Below are 23,877 nucleotides of genomic sequence, written 5' to 3'. Positions count from 1 at the left end.
AGCACAGAGTTTGAGTATGAAAACCATGCTCAAAAAAGTTTTATAACCTCCAGGCCTGGTTTGGGTTTGCATTGATTCAGTTTGACATGAGTTTATAAGTTTTAAAAGTATTAAATTATGCTTTCCATTTGTAATGCTGTTGATGATACTACAGACAGAGAACTGACTCAGAAGTCAGATGTGATTTTTCTCTATTATTTTATAGACCATTGTTCTATAGAAAGCTCTAAATCAAAGAGTGGAAGACACAGGATGTTGGACAGGCTGGGTAGAATACTAATTCTCTACTTGACACGACTGAACTTGGTCATTTCTGTAATTAAAGGACAAAGCAAATAGACCTTGAAGTCATTCATTGTTCTAAACCCACACTAGACTTGAATTAACGGGCCTCATTTCTTAGGCTTTATGTTCACAGAGTAGCTCTATTTGACTTTAACTTTCAAGTTGCTGATCCCCGGAGTTGACTGAGAGTTATTTCTTCAGAAAGGCAATGTTTTCAGAGAAAACACAAAACACTTAAAGCCCAGCAAAATTTTGTGTCTGATTTTTGTGTTCCACATTTATCCAATAATAACAATTGTTAGAGATTGTTGACAAACGTCTTATTTAAATACCTGTCTTGTTGTAAAGAGAAATGATGTGACTGCAAAGATATGATTTAAAGTCAACAATGACAGTCTCAACTATGTCCCGACAAAGACTGGGTCCCACACAGAGTGTTCTTTATCTGAGCATACTGACAGTAACAAAATAGGCTTACAATCTGCATCTCCCTCAAGATCTTTTTTCATGCTTGTGTCAGAATGCTAGACAAATATTACAGTTTGTTGTCAAGCCATGATGACAAAAGTCGCTCCCCACAAACTGTGGATGTAGGGTTGTTAGTACAGACTTAGTACTAAAATTTGGCTCCCCACATATAGAAGATGTAGAATAGTTATTTGCTAGATTTTCAAAGACGTGACTAATAAATGGTGGGCTTTAGTTGTTCCTAAAGTCATTAAATGGCCACGTCAAATATGAATTCCCAGTGTTTTTCACACCAATTTTAGAAGCTACCCTATGCATTATTGATTTGTGAAAAATTATCTACATTTTGGGAATTTTTCAATGTTTGATTCTTCCATGAAAAAATTATATAACTAGTGATTTTTTTGTAACCAAAGATATTTTTGCAATCTTTTCACATATTACTTTGAATTATGTGACATAGCATGTATGTCATAGAAATCAACATTATACAGGGTTCTAAAAACACTTGATTAAATAATGAAATCAGCCTGTACTGGCAATATTCTTTCTTAAGACACTAATATCCTTGGGAAATTTTGACACCAATTTCAGAATTTTTGATGATTTTTATGAGGAGACACCGCCTAACATTGTTAGTGATTCTTATGTTTGAAAAGCAGAATTACTGTGGCAACATTATTACAAAATATTTTGAGTAGATGTAACCAATTTATGGTATTTTAGTCTCCTTGTTAGATGAAATTAAAACAGTAAAATATGAGTTGTTTCAGAATTCCTGTACATAATGTAAATGTATGTATTTCATTAATATGTACTTACATTTTGGTTGTCAAAGTTGGAAATAAAATGCAAATAAGTCTGTCTTCCCAAATTAAAACTAGAGACTATGTCATTTAAAACAGGCCAAATTGTATACACATGTGCCTGTTAGTGTTGAAAAAAAGGTTTATATTAGTTAATTACAAAGAAGCGAATACATACACTCGACAGATGCAAATCTTTAATCTATTTTATTGATGAAAATGGTATACAGACATTAGTATATAATATGTGCTGTAAAAGAGAAGATGTAGGATACTGATGTATTAATCTACTTTTTCCCAGAATCACACTCTTTGGTTGCCAGATCTATGTACAATCTGCACTTGCCTGGATCCTGTGTCTGTGTGTGAGAATGTTCGCTGTCTAAATCCAAACTGTTTTTACACAAAGGTAAGCTGTGTAGGCTCCTAGACTGTAGTGAAATATTGTACTTTTTGTATGCAGGAATGTGATTTATGCTTTATGTAAAAAGGGCAAGGCAAAGCAGCAATAGGTGGTATAAATGTGGAAATTAATAAGATGGTTATGCTAAATGAATTTTTAAAGATATACAGTTGAATGATATGCAGAGGAAACCTGTATATTTGAAAAATATCTGATGGAATGGTGTTACTTACAAAACACACATCATGCTGAATTATTGTATTAATCAATTAAAAGTGTACACTACATTGTATAGGCAGAAAAATTTAGAATATATATATTTATTCCTGTGGTTTCCTGTTTAAAACTTTGAGGTTGAATTTTAACATTGTTTGCCTGTGGCTGTGAAATACTTGAGAGTAAACAGAATATCTTCAATTCCTTGTATTAAAAAAAAATCAGGACTCTTTTTAAACTCTACTCCCTAAAGACAAATGTCATGTAAGTTCATAAGTGAGGTCACAGGTAAGACATTTCAGATCAGACCTAAATCCTTTGATCATTTACAATATCACACCTGTGCCAGGTAGTAACTTATTATGTCTGTAAACTGATATCCTAGGCTACCTGACCACTGTGTATTACCGTAAGTGTGAGAGGTATAGCCATGACAAACTTTGACCGGATTCATTATTACATAGCACCATTTGTATTGTTCCTCTGATGCAATGGAGCCCTAAGTTACCATCAAATGTTGCCGGTTCACCTCAGGCAGTAGATATTATATTCAAGATTTATGACTGACATAAAATTAAGGCAATCATGTCACAATGCTGGCAGTTAAAATCTCACTGGTGATTAACGATTCTGAATACAGATATACAATGCGATTAAGATCTTTGAAATACCTGGAGCTTAACCTACTCCATACCCCAAATCTCCAAAGTATCATTTTGATAGCTTTAATATGATATAAAATTATAGATATTTTTAAGGTCATAAAGCTAAAACACAATAAAGTTTGTATCAATATTGTAAGATTAATGAGTCACAATTTGAATTTAACACATGACGATTTATATATTGAATAATTTTTCACCGAAGTTATGCACAACATCTGTGTCTGATACAATTAGGGCATGTAAGACTCCTGGTGGCTGGTGAGTCATCTCAAGTAAAAAAAACTGAAAGATGCAAATTACGTATCAGTACCTTACAACTTCATATCATATTTTAAAGTTTAAGGTCATTAATGAGACGATTTACTGCTTCTGGGATACAGATTATGTGCTGATATGCATGAATTTCACCAGAAGGCCATAGAATTATTCAAAACGATAATAGTTATGTCATCCTATTTGTAGCAATTCAAATTAATTCTGGAACACACACTCTTCATTCACTGTTCTCTAAGTCTTGATACTTTTATGGTACAGATAGTTAATTGAAAGAGAGAACAAGAGTTGTATCACCATATAAATTTGTTTTTTAATAGCCATTCCTTGTTTTGTTTCAGGGAGAGTACCTTCAGATCCCGCGTGATGGTTGTTGTCCCGAGTGTGTGGGGACCTTAGCTCCCTGTCTTCATCACTCAAAAACATTCCCAGTAAGTTTCTGTTTATTTCATGAAATTGTATTGCACAAATGAAATTCACTGAGGAAGTTGCGGTATTTAAAATTGGTTATGAGTCTTATGACATCATACATTGAATGATCTGTTGTTCTGTACATACATTGTACTGTTGTACATGTATGTGTTTGGTATTTTTCAAATATATCTATGTCATGAAGCATGAAGAAAATTGTGGCGGTCAGATGGGTTTAATTGCCAGTGGCCAGATAGCTCTGACAGCCGGTAGAGCACCTGACTAAGGATTCAGGGGCTCCAAGTTCAAATCCTTGTCTGGTCCATTGCATTTTCTCCCTTCTTATTACAAAATCAAGGGCATTTTGTTTTAAACAGTATTTTATTCATGTATGCAGTGCATGAATATGCGGAATGTTGCTTTTAAGGTAGTTCACTACATCAGGACTTATACATTTTATGATGCTTTGTCACTAGATGGCTATTCAAATGTTTTGTGAAATTATTTGTTTTGATCGATTATTTGACAAGAATATCTATGTAGCTCAGTGCTTACTGTGCTGCAGATCCCGAGTTCAAATCTGCTGGTGTCTTTTGTTTATATTAATGGAAATAAATTTTTGAAAATTATTTTTTTCTCTTTCTAAAATTGCATAATTTTTGCCTATTTGATGTACATGTATGTACTTATTACATATCATATCTTTCATGATTTAATTATTTTATGCTGATTTGATAAACTGTTTCAAGGTACATGTGTAGGTAGCCACCTTAATTTCTCTGTCTTTGTTATTGTCCCTTGCTTCACAACTTTATATGCTATGACGGATTCTTCCATTTGTCAAATTAAAGGTCAAAGTTCATGTCCAGTCTAGATCATACTCGGGGGGGGGGGGGGGGGGTTGAATAGTCAAGTAGAAATTTCCTAATTTACTACAAGACCAGGCAAAAGTTTATTCTTGCAATTGCATGAGAGCATAGGGAAACAATACAGTATATAGTGCTTTGTGATAATGCTTATTATGAAAGTGATAATTTCAATTTCAGTTTTTTAATTTTAATATCGTAATTCAATCAAGAGTTTAATCTCTCCTTAAAAATACCTGTACATTTTGACAATCTAATATTGTAATTTTCTGTTTGTAATATTAAATAATGCTTCAAAATTGAATGTATTTGGATTTCCATAATAATAATATGTGGGGAATGACATTTTCTAATGACAGATATGGCTATTTTTACTGTTAAATAGATAATAAAACTCACTGCCAATTTCCCCTTGTGTTACATAACTGACAAATTCTTTCACTTCTAGATATATTAAACCATCTACCTTTTTCAATAGGTAGTTTAATGTTACATGTTACATTTACAAATTTGAACTGCTAACATACAAGATAGCTTCCAAGGTTATGTGTGACATATTTTCTAGAATTAAGACCTTTAGATGAGTTACACATTTCACTTTTTCATTTTTAAGTAAATTGATCCTGAAGTTTACTAAAATCAATATTTCTTAACAGTGTTACAATGATAAATTCTTGATTTTGCCAAATCATACTGTTGGGTCATTATGTTTCATAGACACATCTTGTTCTATTTCTGTAAAGGCTTAAAATAACTAGAATTAATCTTTAACTCGTGTGAAAATTCTTCCTGAAACAGATCTGTTTTGTGAACTGTTTACAATGGACTATAAAGCTTCTGAATCTGTACATTTATATCTTTGATTTTTTTTCTAAAGTGACAAAGGATAGAATATGAAAGAAATCTTATTCATCTTAAAGATTAAGAAGAATTTTCACCATGAGAGAGAGAGAGAGAGAAAGAGAGAGAGAGGTGGCATATTTGATAGAATGCTATAGATCTTAAAATATATTGTGTCAGTGTTTATAATTAGAATTTTTGAATGCACTTTTATAGAGCAAACTTTTCATTCCTATGTTTGAAATGCTTTGACCCTCTTTTATAGATAAGCGTTTTTGTATTTGTGAGGTTGACACCACCCTTTGACAATTTCCAAAGCATGAATATGGGACGTAGTTCAGTTATTTAAGAAATCCTTCATTACATAATACGAGTGTATATTTGCATAAAAATCTGAAGTATCTGTTCAATTTGACAGTAAATGTGGAAGAAAATTCCCTGTCCACCTACACATTGTCAGAAAGTTTATGCACTAGGGCGAACACAAGCCATGAATGTGAATTTAAACTGACTTAATCAACATCAGTGATCAATCGTGACAAGTGCTCTCAATGCATACCTAAATACAGGACGGAGAACTGCACACAGTGTAGCTACCAGGCATGTGACCTCCTGATTACTAATAAGATCTGTGCATATAAATGTTTCTATCTGTGACAGTTCTGAAATTTCATGGGCTATAGAAGCGAAGACAGCATGCTCTTGTTGTTTATAGGTGTGTCAGATTTTTAAAAATTTTCTTTTATTGAGTGTCCTTATTTTTGTCTTATTTTTTGAAGGCATTAGTTCTGTGCTTTTTATGGATATTAATAACACATTGTATGGGTTTAGATTTCAGTAGATACATGGTCTGCAGACACTTTTATACAAGTCAAGTATTGATGAATACAAATTTAAATCCCTACATTTCATAAATTTTGTAATAAATATTTCTTTGATATTTTATTCAAATTAAAACCACTAGCCAAAGCATGGAAAATGACACAGAAAATTTGAATCCTTTGGCAGTCTTCATGGACAGTTTGAATAATAGAGTAGATTTATTGAATTTTGTTTAATACTTCAATGGGCTGTGAATGATATTAAATTATAACGGGCAATGAAATTTGAATTTGCATTCATGGCTCATTTATACAATAATGTAAATTGATCCTTAAATAGTATTTATTGATCATTATATGAGGTATATGCCATTAAAGCAGTATTAATGCAACATAGTGTAAATCTATTTATGTAACATGTACTCATCAGATGAGATGCTTAATTTTGCTATCTGTGAAGTGGACATTTATGAATTAACCATACAAACTGTATTATATGGTGAATGCATCATCAAAAAAAGTCATAAGTGAATGACTCTAAAGGTTTATACATGTAACTTGCCTCAGAGCTGAAAGTTTCGATTGAAGTTTTTGTCTGTTTTCTTTTTAAAACATTTCATATTAAAAATCACTGTACCAATTTCAACCAAACTTGCCACAAAGCATCCTTGGGTAAAAAAATTCAAGATCCTGCAAAGGAATGGTGGTGGGGAGATAAATACCAGATGGTGAAGATAGGGTTGAGTTTTTGAAAATATTCTCAACAACCACTGAACTAAAAAAAAAAAGCCAGAATTTATATGCAAGCTTCCTAACATACTGTAATGAAGAGTCAAGTTTGTTCAAACTATGAACTCTGAGGCAAGAACTAGGCTACAGTAGGGATTCAAAATTTTACATAGGAATATATTAAAAAATCATCTGCACCTTTCATTATGGTTGTAGTGGTGGGGAACAGAAAAAAAAGTTTTGCTTAACAGCATATTGTTTATTATACCTCTACTGAGTTTTCTCTATATAAAAGTAATACGATAAAACTGTCTATTTCCCTGAAAATGCACCATTCCCCCATCTGATGACTAATTCCTGCAAAATCAGTGCTGCTCCCTGGGACTATTCCCATATTAATATTCATTAATATTTTTAATAACCAATGAAAATGTTCAGTAGGCAGAGGATTTCAAAAATCATGAGGTCTGTGACATGTCGATTAATTAAAGATTGAAGAATTGTCAATGCTGAAACAATGTCTGATAAATAATCTCTTTAGAGTTCAATGTCTGACAAAATACTAAATTCACATAGTTTTCATCAAGATCCCCCCCCCCCCCCCCCCCCCCCCCAAAACTAAATATGATGAATGTTGAAACTAATCGATTAACAAGTAAAAACATACGATTATAAATAACACTTTGTATACCTTTTCTACTGGTTATTCACAAATGAAAGTGTACATTAAAACTATTAAATGTTCATTAAAATGTGGTTTTTAACAGTCGCTCATCTTTTTTCTTTTTCCACTAAATTAAGTGTAATCGATGTCGGATGACAGAAATTTATGGGAGATTTTATCCACCCTCCCCCTTACTATTTGAATTTAATTTTTTATCCAACATCGATCTTTCGATCTCACCCCTTTGATTGTTTCGGTACAATAAAACAGTTACAGAATGCTCTCCGCCTTGGAAAATAGATTTTTTGACGAGAGGGACCATAAATTTGCTATTTCTCGAATTACCCATTTTATAACTGTATAATATGGGCTGTTTATTCTTACTTGACACAGTAAATTAATTACCAGATATCTGTATTGACTTTGCAGCACAACACTGACTGGTACCCCGAGCCTTGTTCCCACTGCACATGTTGGAATGGAGAAGTCACATGTTCAGCTGTGGCCTGCCCCAGACAGACCTGTAAGCCCGGGACTGTGGCCCAGACCTTGCCCGGGCAGTGCTGCCCACAGTGTATAGCATCAGGAAGTAAGTAATGTTTATTTGATATGTACAAAAATAAATTTGAATCCATTAAAACTATTAACATGTTTTAAAAACAGTGCCAATATGTATTTGTCATTTTAAGTGATTATGATAAACGAAGTTGGCCCACTACAGTCTATGCTTCCACTTTCAGTGTTCACAGTAACCATTGTAAAGTTGCCAACCACCTAGGTTGCAACCTAAGGTGTTAAATATTTCAAAGAATATTTCAATTTAACAGCCCCTTGCCTTTCTGTACATGACAGTGCAGGGTGGTTACAAATTCTTTTATATAAAGCATGCTAAAAGTGACAAAGATAGTCATTTGGATGTGCATGGTATCCATGATGTTTTACAATGAGAAATAAATTAATTTGAAAAGATTTATCATTATCAATCATTTTACTGCATGTGGCAAAGGCAAGAATGAAATATGATATTACTTGTACATTGCTGATCTTAAAAAAATAATTTCATTTCATACCTCTAGTTCAGCATATCAGTTGTATCCATTGCTGTAAACATGTCAAAAATTTATGATTTATGGAGCAAAAATTTACGTGTAAATTTGTGTAATACTGTTTGGTGTCTGATTATTATTATATATGTGTGTGTTAATTGATATTAATGATTGCAAAATGGTTCATTCTTTCTAAATGTAAGGAATAAAGGTTTTTGTTTTTGTTGGTTTTTATAATACATAACCTTGAATCATTACGGCATAATTTACGTTTTTATAAACTGCTAGGCAGTTATATTGTATAACTCAAACTGGTCAAAAACTAGCTTTAATCCTGATTATTATTTGTTTTAAAACCTCTGAAATAATTTATATTGTCTCCATCAGCACAACAATTTGAATTTACTAGTAATTAATATGACTCAAAGCAAGACCATTTATGATATCATCCATGGTTGTCAAATGGCACATTTTGATAGTAGGCTAATTTATATGGTTTGAGATATATTGATGAATGCCATTCCATTTCTATCTTTCAACTAAAATTAAATGACAATACATTATATTGAATTAAGATATAGCACTCTCATAACAAATAGGTGTCAATTTGATGAAGTACAAATTATGTATTTTAAAATTTCATTCAGAAAACTGTCTATGGCATTTTGTCAATAAATGACTGAAGCCTGTATAAAGCTTTGTACAGTAAACACCCTTGTAATTAAATTTTTCCATCCAGTGAGATCTATTGTGAAATTTCCACTTAGATACTTCTCACACAGTAGGTTAATCTATGTGTTAAACTGTGTGAAATTTGTTCAAAAGGTGGAAATTAAGAGTGTAAAATGTGGTTTGACACCAATCACTCATATTGTACCTGTTGTGAAACGACTTGTAATTTTCCCAGTCTCTGTATAAATCTTCCTGAATTAATTGATAATGTAGAAGCATGCACAAAGTAGAGAATAAGCTGTACACGGTACAATAATGATGGGTTTTTATACACATGAGTTTTGTAACATACTTTGTATACTGTTTTATTTATAATCATTGAACAATGTGTATCCACAGGTTCCTGTTCGGTTGATGATGTAACGTATGATGATGGACAGGAGTGGTCTCCCCTTCCCTGTACAAAGTGTGTATGTCACGATGGAACCTGGTCTTGTTTTCCTCAACAGTGCCCTCCCCTTGTTTGTCAACCAGTATGTTTTATTGCATTCATATCTGCCTTTATCATGCTTATACAACCAGGATGTTATATTGCATTCATACCATTATCATGTTTATATACTATCAATTTTATATAAATTTCATATTTCTTTAATTTTCTTCTTTAATTTTGTGGGAGAGTGAAAAATTTTGTGGGAGGGTGAAAAATACATCATGAAACAGTGCTCTCTCGATATATTGCCAACTTTTGTTCAAGATCAATTTTGGCAATAAAGCGGGGGTGGCAATATAACGAAGTCACCGTTACAGACGATTTACTTAGCAGTCAAAAGAAATTCAATTCTGTAAATTTATTTGGGCTCCATTCTGTATAAACATCTAGATAATCTTTAGTTTAATTCAGCAATTATTTGTAATTAACCTGAACACCTGACTACCATGTCCAGACTGTCACACTTCACCACACTGCTCTCAAAGTACAGATGTGATTATTGGTGGATGTAAGGTAATTATACCCCCCGAATGAAGTTCAGGGGGGGTATATAGGAATCACTCTGTCTGTCTGTCCGTCTGTCTGTCTCCAGATTCGTGTCCGGGCCATAACTTCTCTGTTCTTTGACATAGGCATACCATATTTGGCACACAGGTGGATCACCACGAGACGATGTGTCAAGTACCTTCATGACCTTGACCCTTGACCTCAAGGTCAAAATTAAAGGGTTTTTTTACAATGGATTCGTGTCCGGGCTATAACTTCTTTGTTCTTTGACTTAGGCATGCCATATTTGGCACACAGGTGGATCACCATGAGAAGATGTGTCAAGTACCTTCATGACCTCCATGACCTTGACCCTTGACCTCAAGGTCAAAATTAAAGGTTTTTACAATGGATTCATGTCTGGGCCATAACTTCTTTGTTCTTTGACATAGGCATACCATATTTGACACATGAGTGTATCACCATGAGACGATGTGTCAGGTACCTTCATGACCTCCATATGACCTTGACCTCAAGGTTAAAATTAAAGGTTTTTACAATGGATTCGGGTCAGGGCCATGACTTCTTTGTTCTTTGACATAGGCATAAGATATTTAACACATGAGTCATGACCTTGAACTTTGACCTCAAGGTCAAAATTGATTATAGGGTTTTGACATAGTCATACCATAAGACATGGGTATATCAACATGAGACTATGTGTCATGTACATTCATGACCTCTTTATGACCTTGACCTTTGATCTCAAGATCAAAATTATAGGTTTATACCATGGATTTGTGTTCGGACTATATCTTCCATTTTCTTCTACAAAGGCATACCATATTTTTACACTTAGGAAAGAGGTAATTTATACCTATTAACAACACCCTTTGGGAGATTGGGGTAAGCGGGGGGTATTCTTAGTGAGCATTGCTCACAGTACCTCTTGTTGGCATTATTATCCAGGGTAAAACCTAGAAAATTTGACCATTTGCTTGTGAAAATCAGTGGCATATGGCATTATGCAGGGTTGGCATTATAATGGGGATGTTAACATGGGGGAGAAATCTGTTCTTTAGGATTTTCAGGCAATAAGCAGGGGTGGCATTATAACAGGGGGCAATATATCAAGGGAGAACTGTATAATGATACAAAGTCAATGTGTGATGTAATTTGTTTTTGTCAATATGATTAATTCTATCTTTTCATTTTCTTTGATGTGTTCATCATAAACTGCATGGATATTATTTTGAAAAGATGTGGAATAACATCATATGAAATGTATATTGCATGATGATGAGTGTTGTTTATAAATACATAATACCCATATTTTGTGAACCAAACATATTTGAGCTACAGTATACTTACAAATTATTAGACAGAAATAAAAACGACATGTAACGTTGCCAAACATCTCCATCAATGCATTGAAATGTGTAGATTTATTTTTATTGCTCATTTGCTTTGCCAGGGCCAGCATATAGAAAGAGGTCAGCATTCTTGTTGTCCGGTTTGCAAATCTCAGACGTGTTTGGATGAAAACAAGCAATACCAGGTACCTTGTCTATCCAATTAAAATCCAGATGAAGTTTTTGACACCTTTAGATCTTATTTTATTCAAGTTCATGGTGATCATTAAAAAATCACAAAAACTGTCACCCTTTCATGGTGATGAAGTGTTATACGAAGCACAATTTTACATCAGAGTGGGCCAGAAACACTATCTTTCTTAATTTGTCCAAGTTTTTTCCTAATGACCCCCATAATTCATGACATGCTTTGTTTCAGGTAGCTCCGAGTTTTATGGTCATTTGAACTCTTTTGAGTGACAGGTGTGTGACTCCAGACAATAAGAGTCACAGGGTATATTTTTTTTTTCTGTTGTTTCGTCTCCTTAAGAAAAAGCCAGGCCTAAAGAGCTTTGATAGTGGTGTGTCCTGCGATTGGACCTCAGATCCCTATCTATATTGTAGAAAACTAAGCTATCCATGTTTACATGTATGAAATTGACAGGTAATTTTTGATAAACATCACAAATACCAAGAGAAAATTAGCCTCTGTAAGTTCTCGTATTCTGTGTGTTTATTCAGGGAGAAATTGTATAGTTTAGCTGTATAGAGAATGCCAAGTTCAACAGTATGCTATCATGCCTTACACTTTATTAAGGTGCAATGTAATATGCGTTTATTAAAGATTTGATATCACCAAGGTACAGGAAAGCCGGAATAATGTCCTTATTTATTCAGGGAGCAAATTGTTCCTTAACTTTCTCGTCAGGTTTCTTTAGATACTGAGATTTTGTTTAGTTATTGGGAAGAAATAACTTCTCAGTTTAATGAACTGGTGAGGTGATAAGAAAGCTGATACAGAGCTGATTTATAGTATGCACCAATATGTTAACATGTGTTCAATGATATCTCTGTGGAGATTGCATATATTTTCACTACCAGGTCATGATGAAGACTATAAAAACAAAAAACAAAAAAGAAACTTATGAATGCTAACATCAGTAAAGGAAACTCATGAATGCTAGCATCATGATTAAGAAAAAATTGATGGTTTAATGAATTTTTTATGCAATGATATTTGGGCACTTGACAGGATTATAGTAGATTGTTGTGCATTCGAAGAATAACTGCATTTTGCCTTTGAGTCAGTTTTGATCAAATAGACACCAAATTTTAAAACTCTTTCTGATACCTTGCTAGAAACTAGAAGACAGTGAGTGTGTTTAATCTGTTGCCTATTTCAAGACTGTGACTTTACTTTCCTATTTGAAATATCTTCTGTAAAAACTTGCATCAAACAATTATTGTATGTTTTCGGGGTTATAGATTAAATCTTTTTTCTTCTGTATATGTACAAAGCAGGAAATGTAGATCTGTGTTACACCAATCAGGAATCTTTTAGGCAAAATGGCTCTCTCGAATTACATTCTTTAATTTAGAACGTGAATTTGTTTTAAATAAATCAGCTGTAAGTTTCTCTATGTCATACTTAATGATTTATGGTAATGAGAAAAAGGCGGAATTTTAGCATAGCCATACATGTGTATTCATGCACCATGTCTGTCCATCTGTTAGCTTAATTTTACTGTGAGGCCTGGATTGTCAAACTTAGTCAGTTGGTGCATCTTGGGAGAATTTTAAAATATGTGTCACTGAGGCCTCCTTATGGAATTTTATAGCTATAGATGCTCAAGTAGTGGTCTGATCATATCTTTCACACTTGGTCAGTTGATGCATCCTGGAGAGAGGGTGGGTGGGTCACAAACTAAAAATTGTTCACTTGACAACCCTCTGGAATTTTATGGCTATACATACTCAAATCATGTCTGGATCATATCTTGTAAACTGTGAGGCCTAGGATTATCAAAAATGTGTCATGAACTAAAAGCAGGTCACTGTAGCCTCATTTTAGAATTGCAATTGACAGTGTTACAGATTGTGACTTCAAACATTAACATAGATATGCATCATGTACGTGTAGTTGTAGCTGCTGTATGATGTACCCTAGCAGTGAAATTTATTAGCTCAGCTAATTCAGGGCTCAAGTGAGCTGATTTTAAGATAATTCAAAAACGAATTCTCCATTATCATTATCTGTGGTAAAAATTTCAAATTTTTGAACTTCTTTTTTTAAAAGTATAAAAATGAAATCTTCACCAAAATTACCACAAAGTATCCCTGAGTGCAGAGTGTTATAATTTGTTCAATAAAGGGCCGTGTTCCTTTCTAAGGGGAGATGATAAGGAAATAGTGATTTAAAGGGTATTCTTTGGAAGAACCACTGAATCAGAAAAGCCAGAACTTAACAAAGAAACTTTCATTTATAATGAAGGTCCAAGTTCATTCAAATGATGTCTGTCAGGGCTAGGATGAGGAAACAGTATAGGCTCAAAGTTTAACTTTTCATTAGATAAGCAAATTCATCAATGATACTTCTAAAAAACAACATTTTGTCAAATTAATATGCAAGCAACCACATGTAGTGTAGATCTAAGCATGAGACTGAGTAGAACCATGATTGGGGTTGAAAGTTTTAACATTGAGATATTAGATAAATTGTTTAAAAACCTTCTGAAGAACCACAATGCTACAATTTGTCAAAATATGCAAGTATCCTTATGTGGTGTATATTCAAATTTGTTCTCACTCTGATTATTAGCAATAGGTGGGGCCAAATTAAAATCTATATATTGTTCTATATAGCGAAGATTTTGAAAATCTTCTCAAGAACCATGTCTAGAATTTATCAGTTTGTAATGCAAGTATGCTCATGTTGTATAGACTCAATTATGTTCACATCAATGAGAAAATTCTCTACAATTGTCTTTATAAACACAAGGGTGCTAATATAATGTAGATGCCAAGCTGTTAATTCACACCGTGGATCCTGGGACCTTGACAGGAACACAGCAGGAGTTCTGAATTTTATTGGGAATATACAAGAAAATTAAACATCTTTTCAAAAAGCACAAGTGAACAAAATGCAAACACCCTCACTTAGAATAGTTTCAATTTGTTTAAACATCATGGCTCTTGGGGCCATGCAGGGCAGGGTCATAATAAGAGTTGAAAATTTACATAGGATTCGATGTATAATGGAAGATTCATAGAATCTTCTTCAAGGTACAAATTAAGACCATGACACTTGACATCAAAATGGGGCCATGATGTTTTTTTTTTTTTTTTATAATTTTACATAGAGAAAGTTTAATTGCTCGGGTAAGTAATATGACATATTGACCACTTATTATCCTTAAAATTAGGAAATGGAATAGGAAGATTTATGCATTGTTGTGTGCCATGTTTCCTGATAAAAGTTGTCTTTGTGTTTAAGAACAATGAGGGTTGGCAGAAGAACAATTGTACATTTTGCTCCTGTCTTCAAGGCAAGACTGTATGCAGAGAAAAAGACTGTGTAGACCCTAAGGAGCTGGAATGTGGCAAGGTTTGTCTCTAGACAAATAAACTAATGTTTTATAAAGTATATCTAGACCAGTAAAGTTAAATATAGTTTTACAAAGTATGTCTTTGAAACATTAGAATTTTGTGATTTTATAAAGTACAGCAAAAGTCCTTAATACTGGACCCTCTGTAAATCTAGGTATCTGAGTATGCTAAGTTTCTTATGTTTCTAGGTTTGGTTTTAAAAGATTTAAAAAATATTGAGAATCTTGACAATTAAATATACGACAATTGAGAAGTAAAGGTGAAGTGTCTACCGCATGATACATGTATATTTTATGTGGTGTAATTTTTTGTGTTTGCGTATTTAGGTAAGTCAACATGGAAATATGTTATAGAAATTTTAAAGTACAAGAGCAGTTCTTGTATGTTAAAGACTTGCCAAGTATTATTTCAACTGATCATCAATTTGAACATTACCAATATCCAACCTGCAATATCTAATTTAGCTTTACTCCCTTCTAAACCGACCATTTTTAATCTAACAGTCATGCAGTCAATACCGAGGACTTTCACTGTATTTTTTTAAAAGAACATTTAAGTTTACAAATAGCATGTCTTCAAAGCATGTAGATTTACTAGATTTACAAAGTTTGTCACTTGAGCACTGAATTTAAATTATTTTACAAAGTTAATTTTTTCAGTGTTGAATTTTGTCATATTATTTTATTGATATACATGTATGTAATTTTTAAAATATCATTTTCAATTATTTCTTGGTAACAGAACTTAATTTTGTGAAAAACTTTTTTTTTTCCCTTCTTGAAGAGTGAGAGGAAGGTCAGACGGCCAGGGGACTGTTGTATTGAGTGTGTCAGTAGACAAGGTAAAGTTTGATAAAAACTACAATGTTTACAAAATTAAAAAAACAAACATAATATTAGTCAAGTTGCAACAAAGTCAAACATTTCACTTTTTCTTGGCGAGTATCATTTGAATTTTATCCTATGAAATTTTGCATGATAAGTCCCTCCATGGACAGTTTGGGGGTACATTGGAATCACCATATCCATCTGTTTTTTCAGTCCATTAAACTAGTTTTTGTCCATAACTTTGTGATGGAGAGACATTATTAGCTCAGAGTTCACACAGTAATGGGGTGTCATAACCCTGATTGAAGGCCGCTTCGCCAAGGTCAAGGTTATTGTTTTGGGTTTTTAAAAAATATTTTTTATTTGTCCAGACCATAACTATGTATGCAGAGACATTAAAAAGCAAAAGGCATCTTATGGCCAGGTGGAGTGTCTTAACCCAAGGTCATTTGGCTTAGGTCAAGGTCAATTAAAATTGCAATCTTGTTTATAAATATATATATATATATATAATGCAGGGATTGTAAAAGTTGGTTTGAATGTACATGTAGCATTCGGATATGCTGTCATTTGATTTGTCCCACATTGGGTGAGATATGTTGGGTAGTTAGTCCTGTTAGGGTAGGTCTAGATCCTGAGCAACTTCTGAAGTGTTTAAAGGATCATAGATGAAGGCCAAAATCACAGGTCGTGTTCTGTAGGCAATAGTTATGAGATAAGATTTCAATCACCTTTTTTATCTACATACAAATGCCATATTTTCATTTGTTTGATATCTACAATTCTCGGCTTTTTCGTCTATGGTGCGTATCGTATATTTTTATTCATTTATTTTCTTTTGTGATTTTTTTTTAGCTTCCTGTAAGTCTGAGGTACCTGTCCGTTACCATGGAGATGTGTGGAACATATCAGCATGTGAATTCTGTTTGTGTGAAAATGGTCAAGTTCAATGTCACAAAGCCATGTGTGAACCACTTATCTGTGAATTGGTAAGAATATGTTTAATTATCCTCAGAAACAGAAATTCATTATGGATAACATCAAAATGAATTCAGGTGTTGGTTATGAAGGAAGGCTATAACTTTTTTTCAGCAAAATCATGGAAACTTTTGTGAGGGATGTGTGGTCTAAGTTAATTACTGAGGAGAGAGTTGTGTGCATGTAACTAGAATATTACTGTCTTTATTCCACATCTTATATACTTATTAAATTTTGCAAACATTCTTTTATTTGCTTCTTGTTTTAGTATGAAACCAAAGTGCACTTGGATGGAAAATGTTGTCCTGAATGTATGGAACAACCTAGGTGTTATTCAAATGGAGACATATTTCTGGTAAGAATTTATAAACTTCACAGATAAAGATTTTACCGTGTGATTTCTACAACTAAGAAATCTATGTAAGTTGCAGCATGAGCATATGATATATTATAATGCTTGTTATTGAAAGTATTTATTCCTTAAATTTTATGATCATTAATTTGCTTTCTCATTGTTTGTGGAAAAACATCTATTGGTATTGAGAATTCAATGTAAAAGGAAATTCCAGAACGTGTGCCTTAATAATAATTTCCATTTATTCTTCAGTTACTTTTGTCTTAATTTAGTGACACCAGTCATCTCCAACTTATAAAAATATTTCATCTTTCATTCATATAATTAAACATGCATATCAATAGTCATCAAGCAATGCACTGGCCTACTTCAATATATTTGAGGAAACACCCATTTCAATCAATTATTTCTTATCCTCATTCCATTTCCCAAAGGGAATATTTCATCTGCAGCATTTAGATAAGAATGTGCACTTATACAAAACTCAGCTTTTAAACTGATGCACCAATTCCTTTATCTAATAAAATTACAAGGGAAAATATCTTGATTCAGCAATGATGAAAAGAAAACTATTCAAGATTGTCAGCAGGAATCGGCTCAAAACTGAAATCTGAAAGTGTCAAAAGCAATCGTAGGAAGTCCTGACTTCACAATGGTTAATCTGTGTGATAACAGTGAAAGTCTGACAGGTTCACAGCTTGCTATCTGATTGATGCATCTCTGAGATAGGGGTTACAGAGTGGGGAAACCCTTCTATCTCATCACCTGATCTTCCCAATCTATCAGTAGTCAGCTGAAAGTGAACACTTAATCCACCCACTAAACACTATGATCCACCTGCCTGGATGCTGGATCAGATAAAGCAGGAGCCAGGATTTAAGGGTCCTAACCAATCAAACTTATCAGTGAACATACTCTGTTAGGTCATTACTGTTTGGAATCGGATTAGGAATTTTCTTAAATGAGTGTTTGCATTCCAACCATACATTGCAGAAGTGTTCTATCTCATGTAAAAGTCAGTTTAAATGTATGTGTTGCCAATTATTCACTTAAACATGACTTTTACATTTTGTTTGAAGAAACTTAAAAGAAATTGTTTTTAAGGTCCTTCTGAATACAATCAGTGAAGAATTTATGTAAAATTGCTTTAGAAATTATTAATGTCATCTTTATAAAGGACTAGGTGCGACAACAGCCAGTTTTGGCTCTAAATTGTAAAGGTAATGAGTATGAAATTGTCTAAAAATCGATATCTTATCGATCTTAAATGTGTATAGAAAGAGATCTTGATATTATATCATAGCTGAATTAAAAACATAGATTTTAACTATATAAAGAAAATAGTCAGGTTTGCAAGATATTTTCTTAATACATTTTTGAGACATTATTAACACAGCATAAAAAAAAAAGCAGTCTCATAAAATTTGGTCCTGTTTATGGATATTGGCATTACCTGTAGCAGTACATGTGTTCATAACTCATAAGCTTATAATTTGTTTTTGGGGTGTGTTTTTTTTTTTTGTATGTAACCGAGAAACAGCAATATTTGAACTGAATTTGAACTTATGATTGTTGACCTGTTATACACTTTATTTATTTTCAGAGTTGTAGAAATTTGGTAGAATGTACATAGACCCAAATTATTCTAACTTTTAGAATTTTCTTATTTATTTTGCATTTTCAATTGTCAGTTGATATAAAATGTAGAACATTATTAATAGCGCACATACGGTCATGAATTTAGATTTTCTTAATGTGTAATTTATACAAAAAATTTCATGAAAATATCTTAGCAAAAATTTCTAAATACCACGCTGTTTGCATAGCCATGTCTATGTGTAGTATGACTTTTCTATCAGCCATGGAAACATTCACCACTAAAACCAGTACCACTGCCCAACCGTAGTACCACCCAACCATAGTACCATCCAACCGTAGTACCACCCAACCGTAGTACCATCCAACCATAGTACCACCCAACCGTAGTACCATCCAACCATAGTACCACTGCCCAACCATAGTACCATCCAAACGTAGTAACACCACCCAACCGTAGTACCATCCAAACGTAGTAACACCCAACTGTAGTACCACTGCCCAACCGTAGTAACACCCAACCGTAGTACCACTGCCCAACTGTAGTAGTACAATGTACCACCCAACCATAGTAACACCCAACCATAGTACCACTGCCCAACCGTAGTAACACCCAACCGTAGTACCACTGCCCAACTGTAGTAGTACAATGTACCACCCAACCGTAGTACCACCCAACCGTAGTACCACCCAACCGTAGTACCACTGCCCAACTGTAGTAGTACAATGTACCACCCAACCGTAGTACCACCCAACCATAGTACCACTGCCCAACCATAGTAACACCCAACCGTAGTACCACCGCCCAACCGTAGTGCCACCACCCAACCATAGTAACACCATCCAACCGTAGCTGCCAAAGACATTTATCTTTTTAAAGATGTAAATTACTATGAAATATCTTGCAAAATGAGAAGAAAAAATTAAAAACTTAATAATGTTAAAAAATACAAGAACATGTTCTATGCTGAGTATTGTTATATCAAGTTTTCAGATAGTCTTAAAGGAACTGTCTAATCGCTTGATTACAGGCATCTATCTAATGTATGGATAAGTCTAAGCATGACTTGATCTTACACCAAGGGCATTTAGACATGGCCAAGGTCACTTGGAGAAAAAGTTTTAAAATTTTTGTCTGGTTTATAACTGCATAAGAAAACAACACTTGATTCTCATATTTGATACAAAGATTGATTATATTGTAACCATGATCCAGGGTTATTTGCATAAGGTCAAGGTCACAGTCTAATTGTGGCCTTAAGGGGGAATAACACACCAGAGAAATTTTAAATGGATGTAAAGTGGAGGATATATACAATGATATTTTGAAATTGAAAAGTTTCAAATTTACCTTATTTAGTTAAAAAAAAATATATGCAGTTTTATAGTAAAAAGTAATCTGAAGGAAAAAAAATTAAAACCCCTGCTACAGGTCAAACTACAAACTACAGGTCAGCAGTTGACAAATTGTAAACCTTCTGAGTTACCAAGCTAGGCAATTAGATTTAAAAGGAATATATATGTGTTGCTTATATTCATATTTTCATTGAAGTTTCAAAAAGGAAGTCAGCCATTATGATGATGTATTATTCATCCTTAATTTTGACCTTAAACGACTGTGGGGCTTCATAAAACTGAAAATTTAGAAGCTTTAAAGAGAGACTAAATCTTTTATTTTATGAAATGATGTCAAATACAGTTTCATATAAATCTGCCTCTGATATTTACAGTTAATTGGAGTACAATGCATCAAAGGTGATTCATTTTCTGCTAAAATCTTTTGGAATACATAGAGTGCAGCGTTGGACAAAGAAAATTTTCCTCTCACAAATGTGTGTTGAAAAGATAAATCTATGATATATAAATGTAAAGTTTGTGCCGGTCTGATCTGAATGTTTCCTAAAATAAAACTAGGTGATAGCTAGACATTTTATGTCAAAATGATGTGTTGATTCTGGTTTATCATGTTATCAAATTGAGAATAATATTTGAGTTGCATTGGGATAATTGCACAAAATACACTTTCAATTTTGAAAGAATAGCTTGACTGAATTTTGGTGGACAAATTTGAAACAGAGCCCTTAATTATCATATGCAATTCTTTAAACATAAATAACAGGAGTGTTTGTCTACAATTAGATAGGTGAAATATACATATCTGAAATAAATATTTTAGTAAAAAAGCATGGATTTCTTATGTTTGACATAATTTAACACATCCTCTTTCCACAATTTTCTCTCAACCGGCCAAAACTCATTATTTTTCAAAGGTATTTGGCTTCAGAAAGTATTGGCGCCATATGTCAACCATGATGAAATTGAGACATCTATGAGAGATTATTCTTAGATGATGCATGGTGCCTATGATTTCAGGCGTAAAATTATCTTTTTTTTAAAAGAAAAGTGTGAAAAAAATCACAAACTTTATGATGTATTTGCAAATTAGGATCATTTTCAAGGAAAACAAAAACATAACATTTGTTTTAGACTCTTTCAACATGGAAACAAATGATTTCAAAGAAACTAAAGAATATTTAAATCTTAGACCCATAAATGACTGATATGGCACCTTGTGGTAATCATATGTGAACGGGTCGTAAGTTTGCAATAGACAAATCATACATTCATACTTGAAACAAAGGTTGCTTTTGGAGGGTTTGTCCTATTTTTGGATTAATGACATATAAGTTTTAATCTCAAGGCCATGGGAAAACTTCAAAATTGTTGTTCAAACTCTCTCATAGAACAGAAAAGCTTACTTTACACTTTACACAAAAGTTGCTTGTAGTGTGTTTGTGTGTCATGATCATGGACAAAGGCCATTTTGACACTGTCTAGACCACAAGAGAAAAACTGCATACTTGTCTGGGCCCTGTCTTTGTAACAGTTTTTTCCTTAATATATAAAATTAAGTACTGATAAACGGTACCATTCCCTCTGCCAAATATTATTGATTTTTCCCAATTTTCCAGGCTAAAATTGTCCAGTAACAAACTGCTATAACACTGTAATTGGGGGCTTGTAATTCACTTTGTGTAAAATGTTATGTGTCTTTATTTCTTCTGAAATAGGAAGTAGAGGCCAATATGGCATTCATTTGTAAAAATAGCAAACAATGAATACTTGTTCATTCTTTAAAATATAGCTTAGTCAGTTAATTTTAAATTAAATGCCACTTGTTGATATGAAAGAAAATTCCCACTTTGTTCTATCTATGTCTCCCCTCTTTCAGGGGGGGGGGGGGGGGGGGGGTCTTTGTTTTTGTACTGTCTGTCTGACACAAAATCTTGTGAGTGCTTCTCCTCCTATATGGCTTATTCAATAGACTTGGAACTTAGTAGATTGCTTCTTTGCCATCTGTATACTGTAAGTGGTTTTAATTCCGCAGTGCTAAATGTTCGCGGTTTTTCATATTGGTCTAATTGCGGTTGTTTTATTTTAACGGAATTTAAATTTTATGACAAACACAAAATGTATTGTGTCACACCTGCAAAATGATTGCGGTTGTTTTAATTTTGCGGAAAAATCCCCAAACGCAAACATAGCGAAATTAAAACCACCGCAATCATTTCCCAATTTACAGTATGTGCATATTTTCGAGACGTGAGGATCCAATTATTTTCCTAAAAGTTATAGTGGATCTAAGAGGGGTGGAGGATGTGAAATAACTTGTGAACACTTCTCCTCCAATATGGCTTATCGGATAGCCTTGATGTTTTGTACAATACTTCATTATCATTTAATGATGTTCACATTGTTCTTACCAGGGATATAATATTTTCCTAGAATTTACAGTGGATCAAAGAGTGTTTTATAGCTTTTTTCATGTTCGTGGGTATGTTCACTTTTCTACTGGTATTTCAGTGTAACAGTCTTTTCTTCTTCTTTTGTATCATATACAACAATGAAATTGGTCATGTCTGAATGTTGAATCTTTTCTCCATCTTTTTCCTCAATCCACAAAGTGCAGTTCATAATGTCTAATGCTTTCTCCTCCATACCATGCAGTACATTAAGGGAAGGAGGGTGTAATTTAGAGCACCTTTAATTTGGAGAGCTGGGTAGACATTTGTTTTAACAAAAACAAATCATATTTTGACACAATTTTTCCCAACAGAATGGGTATGGGTACCATTCTCATGTGGTAGAAAACCCCACTGATAATCATGTAATGCAGAAATTGTAAACCTCAGATGAATACGGTATTCAATTCTGAGAGTTCAATTCTGAGAGTTTAGATAAGTTCTGTTTGAGTATTAGTCCTGTTTTTGTTAGTTCCTGTGTGTCTCTGTAGGATGGTGACACATGGTATCCTGATCCCTGCTCTATCTGTAGCTGTAAGGATGGACACATAACATGTTACCACAAGCCCTGCCCAGTGTGTCCAGATGGACAGGTGTCAGTCATCCACCAGGGGGAGTGCTGTGGAACCTGTAAACCATGTAAGGAAAGATGTTCAATACATTATATGATGTAATGAAAATATAAAGTAATTTTGATAATTCATTTCAGCAAAATGTTTAGTGTACTATTTTGCATTCAAGTTTATTTTTTTTTAATATAATATTTGATTAGATTTACAAATATTGTTGATTCATAAGAATTCCTTAGAGCTTATTACAATAATGATTGATGATAGTATTCTGAGTTTGACAGACATTCTGGTGTTTTACAGTGCAGTGTAATGAGGCCTGTTCTGTTTGTCGTCCTGACAATCCAAACTTCTGCCTGGCCTGTAAACAGCCAGGACTTCATCTACAAAATGGAACGTGTGTAACCAGCTGCCAGGAGAATTTCTACGTCACCAGGGATGGGAAATGTGGAGGTAAACTGATCTTCTCCTTCCATTACTTACATCATCTTATTTTCATACATTTTTCCAACTCATAAGATGGCAGAAAAATGTTGTTTCATCACTGCAGAGTCATTTTTCAAAACTAAATGATTACAAATTCTACAAGAGGGGTTATCACATTTCTTGGAAAATTCTTTTAGAAAAAACAAACAGACAGTTGATTG

General features: G+C 33.5%; 1 protein-coding gene across 2 annotated transcripts in view; it reads left to right on the top strand.

Annotated features, from left to right (window-relative positions):
- The window catches only part of LOC125669748 (extracellular matrix organizing protein FRAS1-like), a 66,555-nt gene that overhangs the window by 8,770 nt on the left and 33,908 nt on the right, over positions 1 to 23,877 (top strand). For both annotated transcript variants that reach the window (XR_008802320.1, XM_048904481.2), the window contains exons 3-13: positions 1,861 to 1,968; positions 3,458 to 3,547; positions 7,877 to 8,036; positions 9,565 to 9,698; positions 11,619 to 11,702; positions 14,990 to 15,100; positions 15,886 to 15,943; positions 16,785 to 16,918; positions 17,176 to 17,262; positions 23,153 to 23,300; positions 23,534 to 23,683. Coding sequence is in view for 1 of the 2 variants with exons in the window: in XM_048904481.2 (XP_048760438.2) it covers positions 1,861 to 1,968; positions 3,458 to 3,547; positions 7,877 to 8,036; positions 9,565 to 9,698; positions 11,619 to 11,702; positions 14,990 to 15,100; positions 15,886 to 15,943; positions 16,785 to 16,918; positions 17,176 to 17,262; positions 23,153 to 23,300; positions 23,534 to 23,683 (1,264 nt within the window). In the remaining variant the exon portion in view is untranslated. The remainder of the gene's footprint in view (positions 1 to 1,860; positions 1,969 to 3,457; positions 3,548 to 7,876; positions 8,037 to 9,564; positions 9,699 to 11,618; positions 11,703 to 14,989; positions 15,101 to 15,885; positions 15,944 to 16,784; positions 16,919 to 17,175; positions 17,263 to 23,152; positions 23,301 to 23,533; positions 23,684 to 23,877) is intronic.

The sequence above is a fragment of the Ostrea edulis genome, chromosome 4, assembly GCF_947568905.1.
Source record: "Ostrea edulis chromosome 4, xbOstEdul1.1, whole genome shotgun sequence".
NCBI classification, from domain to species: Eukaryota; Metazoa; Mollusca; class Bivalvia; order Ostreida; family Ostreidae; genus Ostrea; species Ostrea edulis.
Note: the sequence above shows the minus strand (reverse complement) of the source record. Positions and strands in the feature narration are given on the sequence as shown.